Source organism: Pygoscelis adeliae, unplaced genomic scaffold, assembly GCF_000699105.1.
Source record: "Pygoscelis adeliae isolate BGI_AS28 unplaced genomic scaffold, ASM69910v1 Scaffold183, whole genome shotgun sequence".
Taxonomy (NCBI): Eukaryota; Metazoa; Chordata; class Aves; order Sphenisciformes; family Spheniscidae; genus Pygoscelis; species Pygoscelis adeliae.
Genome location: NW_008824536.1, coordinates 623798 through 629733, shown reverse-complemented (window position 1 = coordinate 629733; position 5936 = coordinate 623798). Strand labels below are relative to the sequence as shown.

General features: G+C 39.9%; 1 protein-coding gene across 1 annotated transcript; it reads right to left on the bottom strand.

The window, feature by feature from the left end:
* Positions 1-886: 886 nt before the first annotated feature.
* TM2D3 (TM2 domain containing 3) lies at positions 887-5055 on the bottom strand. Its single transcript, XM_009321569.1, has 5 exons — positions 4956-5055; positions 3942-4099; positions 3197-3371; positions 2524-2599; positions 887-1240 (listed from the first exon to the last, which is right to left on the bottom strand). Exons 1-5 carry the CDS (start codon positions 5041-5043, stop codon positions 1075-1077), a joined length of 663 nt encoding a protein of 220 aa, XP_009319844.1. The 5' UTR covers positions 5044-5055; the 3' UTR covers positions 887-1074.
* Positions 5056-5936: the final 881 nt, after the last annotated feature.

Genomic DNA, 5936 nt, shown 5'->3' with positions numbered 1-5936 from the left:
CCCTCCCTCCCGCCGTCAGCCACCGGCGCGCGGAAGCCCAGGTGCGGCAGGAGCGAAGGCCAGGTCATAAAAAACACTATTAATATTTCATTCCATAAAAGCTTCAAGTTTATTCGAGTGACACGGTTTTCAGGTTTACTGCACCTTAGTACTACACAAGCGACAGTTCAAGCCCGGTGTAAGGGGGAGGGCACGGCCAGAGGTCGCCTGGCCGAGAGGTAGGCAGCCACCTTGGGCTATTTAGGTGAACTAAACCCAGTTTTTCTTCTGTGATGGCACTACATTTTGCTACATTATCCTGTTACGAAGCCGTAAGTGGATAAACGCATCGATTGTATCGCCAACCCTTTTTCTAAATTAACTTGGCAAGCTTACTAGCACAAGAACACGAGTTGCACCTTTCACTGATACGCAGGTCAAACCCAACCAAAATAGACATTCTGGAACAGTCCTAAAATCTATTTCAATTATTTCATATTTAGCTTTTAGTGTTACTGCAAATCTAATTCTAAAACTCCCACAATTTTAAGTCAACAAGTCACTAAGCAAATGTTAGCTCTTGCTATATCCCAGAACAGAGATGAATGTAATTAATATCATAAAACATGGCCATCTACATACTGCTAGAGTAATTCAGGCAAATAAATTATCCTCCCACAAATAAAAAAAAAAGTATTACTGGCATATTTAGGGAAGTTAGCTTTAAAGTTAGATTCAAGCATACAAATATGAAGTAAACAACTCAATATTCAAGTTAGTTTGCATCTCTTTCGGTGCTTGACAGATCATCCAAGTTCAAGCACAGTGCAGAATTCGGTTAGCTGTTCAACTTTTTTCATAGAAAAACAGCACGTCCACAGAAGAAAGAAAATGCATTTCAACTTACTCGGTGATCCACTCTTTTATTTTACCTTAGTTAAAGGCAAACTAAGTACAGATACTGTACATTAAGATGTATGCACATAAAAAGAACAGTTGTTCTTCATTCTACCTTAAAGGCTCAAACCTCTACATTCTTTTATTTAGAGCCCTTTCCAAGCAATTACTCCTCTTTGAAACACGTTGCACCCACATTTATATATACAGAGAACCATCTGCAGGTCCCACATAGCCAACACCTATTAGTAGCACATCAATTAGTGTCCATATTCCAAGTCCACCAAAGCTGAAGAGTTTTCCCAGACCTTCCCGCCACTGGCCCAAATAGAAACGATCGGCACCAAATCCACCAAGGGTGATGCTGTAAGAATAGAAACATGATTCATTATTATTTTTAGATGAAGTCAGTCTGGGTATCCATACACACTTCTTCCTAACATACCCACAAGTTGATGATAGTTTTGCTCTACATCATCCAAGAAACTATATTTTTGTACAAAAAGAGCTGACTGGATTATTAAATGGTGCTTTTGATGAAATAGCACTATTTCTTAGCTAATTAGTACTATCCAGAGACTTGACAGTTTCTCATTCATGACGAGCAATAAAAACCAAACCTCTCAAATTTATAAACGTATTTAGACTATTCTAAGCTAGCAGAAGCTAAAAAAAAACCCCAACAAGCAAGCTACAGAAACAGACGCAAACGCTATATGCAGACCCACGCAGTAGTCAGGCAACAGTAAGTTTCTCCAGCTGGTGGCAGAGAGAACAACTCTTGCTATAACGAGAAGTGTGTTAGATCGCTTTCTTAATCAGAGTCTTATTGTACCTTTGGCTCCAGAAATAGAGGGTCTTACTACCTCATTTATCATATTAACCACTTTTGAAAAAGTAAAATTTAATGAAAAAGGTCTTGCCACCAAAAGAACTTCACAATAGTCATTTGAAAGTAACCGGTGCTCTAATGGCTTAATATTCTAAAAATAACCTAAATAGTTTCTTTCAATACTGCTACACCGGTCTCTTCCCTAATAATTTCAAATGCAGGAAACTCCGTCTGAAGGCATTTCTAGCTGTTACAGTTGGGAAGGAAGCCGTAACAGAAGTATACCAACTACAGCCAGCTCTGTGACATCTATCAAATTTCAATGCCAAAAATTGTTGGCATTAATTTCAGATGCCAACAAGTAATTTGGACAGTTTTCAGCCCTGATTGTTTAAAACATATAAAAACCTGGGAGAAAACCATAAATCTGCAGATTTTTTGGAGCATTTGTACCTCGTTTGACACCACGCAGAATAAAAGCAATCATGTCCTCTCTACTCAGAAAATGATCATTTTGTGAAGCCTAAGAATCATTGGCATTTACTCTGAAGAAAGTACATTCAATGCAGAAATAGAGTAAATGTTTTTGCTCAAGCTCTATTTACTGAAGACGGCTAGTATTGTTGCATATGAAATCTTCGAGCGTCCTATGCCTCCGAATTCTAAGCTAGACTACATGAAATATTGGTTACTCAATACACCATTAAAAAATACCAAGCAGAAAAGCACACAAACTGAAGATTTTACAGACAATCAATCTGTTTCTAATAATATTCTCTATTTTAGCTTGACGTTATCTAATAGTTCTCGTGTACCTTAGCGCCAAGGCAGTAGACCACTTATACCCTCCAGTCCAGTTGCAGTAGAGCATCTTAGGAAAGACACGATTACCTGAACATTAGAAAACATTCAAACCTTGATGTAACAAACAGAGACCACATAATGAGTAAGCAAATGACAAGCAAGAAGATACTGTATTTCTCTAACAAGAGCCAAAAAGGGTTGATACTAACTGAAACAAACACTCTTGACACAAAAGCTCATATATACTCCACAGTCCTCTGTTCCCTCAATCTTTGTCCCACATCAGAAAACATGCCAGGTCACTGAACAAACAGGGGGAAAATTAAACTAGTTGGGTAAAACCAGCATGAATTTTTTTTAATTATCCCACTGAGACATTTGATATTGATTCTGTTAGGGGTGTCCAAATTAGTTTAATTCATAGAACTTGTGACAAAAATAAAACAGAACTATTTTCTCTCACGTGAAGGTATACAACAGTATAAAAAGCCAATGTTTACAGTCAGTTGTCACTATTACTCTTAAAAGTTAAAATGTAACTATAAAATATTCAACAGATTTATCAAGGCGCAGGCTGTTACTGCAATGGACATAAACAGTCATTGTATTGATCCATTACAAAAAATGTGAAGAAATTCTTTAGGAAAAAAGCTTCTTTACAGAACCTGTTTTAGCCCACCTTACCTAGACAATGAATATGATCCCGTACTGTACAAGTGGCATTATATCGTTGTCGCGGACAAGAAACCGTCATGCAGTTTGTAGAATTGGTACATACATAATCAGTTGTTGCAAGCTGCCAGCAAAACTGGCATGTCATGTTAATCGTAAAGTTCTCCTGCTCGTGGTTATTCTGATCCTATAAAAGGACATCATTATCACTTCACTAGTAGTAACAGAAAATTCACAGTGTGCAGTATCAAATTACATTTCACAGATAGACATTTTGGGCAAAATAACAATTACCCTCTTTGCTACCTCTATGTAGTCAAGTAGAATAGAAAAGTCAACATTAGAAAACTTGACAAAGAGTTATTAAAGCGCAGTTTAACATTACTGCTTCCTCCAGTCTAAGGCTACTGCCAAAAGGAGGACTCATTCAGCCTCACCTGTGAGATCAGTTTGTAGCTCTGACAGATATTTAGCCTCCCCGCCCTCAAAATGGTTCAATTTTGATTGGTCAACAAATTGATTTAACTCAATTGCATGGCTGCGTAACAAAAAGATCCAACGCAAGGCAGGCAAAACAGAGAAGGGCAGGTCTGCCTCTTCAGCAACGGCCTACATAGTTGAATGATTATATGTATCACAGATCTGCAAACCTGCCTATGGAACAACCTGGAAATCAGTTTTTTGTATTTTATGACAAGGTGCACCAGTTTTTAATTAAAGTACTTAAATTTGGGTTTAAAAGTAACAGGTTACTTACAACACAATGAACGTGTGGCTTGACTCTGCAATCAAAAGTGGCCGGCTTCCCATATATACAGGAATAGTTTGTGTTACATGTCATACAGTCTGGTGGCAATCTACTGCAAAGCCCGTTGCTAGGACATTTAGTCACGTAAGATGGAACTTCTGTACTTTCTGAAAGGTGAAACACATGAATAAAATTAAGAAAGCGAATAAAAAAGCTTATAGTCTGAAGTATATATACACGTTTTCTTTCATAGGTATATATACGCACACACGCACTGACACTGTGTAAAGGGCTTTCCTTATTATACGGTGAACAGCATTACAAGTTTGCCTTGTGGGAACCACTGCGTTAGTCACGAGAGCTACGCAACACAGCAGGTTACCCTGCAAGGATCTCACCGAAGTTCTGTACAGGACAGCACAGCAACACAATTCGGTACAGCACCAGAGCAGAGCTTAGCATGGATTAGTGCCGCCTCAGCCAGTATTTCTCAGCGGAAGTAATCAGTTTAGGTACAGAAGCAGGCTGACACATGTAACCTACTTTTAGTTCAGGTCTAATTGTTTACAGCTAGCTCAGCCATTTGCTGTTCGTATGTGCTCAGAATCACCTCTTAAATTACTAGCAAGAACGGTGTTTCAGCCAATCCTGACACATCCCTTTGCTAGAAAACCTGTATTTATGTTGGATACGGAACAGTAACGAGTTCTTGCAGAATACTGGAGTTTTTCAAGAACTTCCACCATCCTGACAGGGTGTAAAACACGAGCCACAACGGCAGTTTAACTGGTCGTTTTCTAGTTGTAAGATCTTATATCGACCAATTTTCTAATTATATAATCCAAACTAATCGTTAAGGCCAGTGAAGAGTAATTCATAATGTGTTATACTATAATGCCTTTTACCACTGTGAAAGCATGTACAGGTTTCTAAGACGTAATTCAAGAAGTTTACTATTAAACTCAAGACACTGAGGAAAAAGGCTCACGGAAGAAAAACAAAAGAAACAACATAATATTGTACCTGCTGCTTTAAAATAGGGAGTATTTGTACTTGTTGAAGTTAGACTTTTTGCAAATGTAGACTGTGGCTGTGAATGCTTTGTGGTCATCAAAGATCCTGCTACAAGAAAAAAAAAGATATGGAGAAAGTGATATTTCTAGAATAGCATTAGTCTTCAGACACAGTTTGATTTCAGCACACTGATATGAAATTACAAGTGGAAGATGTAATGAGAATTAAAAAAAATCATAACAATCTGTTTTCCTAGTCTATAACCAGTAGGATGTTTGCATTAAACACGAAAACGAGCATTAGAATTGAATTGTTCCTTTTAGACGAGAAACCACGTTCATTCCTACGGTCTTATTTTTTGATTCTTGAAAATTAAAAAACACTGCTCGAAAGCAGATTTTACACTGTATTTGCTACTGAACAAACCCATTTAATCAAGCAATGCAGCTACTTCTTTGATAGAAAGGTAGAATAGAAGAACTGGCTGGCAACCGTGGCTATATTTGTGCAAGCACTTCATGCTTGTCTCTGCGCGAAGCCCACGATTCCAAGGACTCGGGGCTGCGCAGAACTCGGGCGTGTAGATCTGTGCCCGAGCCCATAAGGCAGCACACAGACAGCACGAGTGGGCCACGCGCGGGTGGGCGCATAAACATAGGTTTGCCATACCTATCTACCCAGACGGTGCCGAGAAGGAGAAGCCCCAGTACCTCGCCAGTTACATGCTGGATCACACACAATTCACGACAAGGAGTACGCACAACAGACGCTATGCAAGCCTAGGCGCAGCAGACCAGCCGGTGAGAGGGGCCTCGGCTGCCTTTTGTCCTAACGCCGAGCATCTCCGTGCCAGGTACCAGCCCTGCAGCGCACGGTTAAAGCCAGCCACGCCCGAAGCAAGCACCCGGTTGCCCCCCCGCCCCAGTCAGGGCAGTGGCAACGCATCTTCAACAAACCGAGGTCACGCTCGCCTCCCCAGCTCCGCCGCGC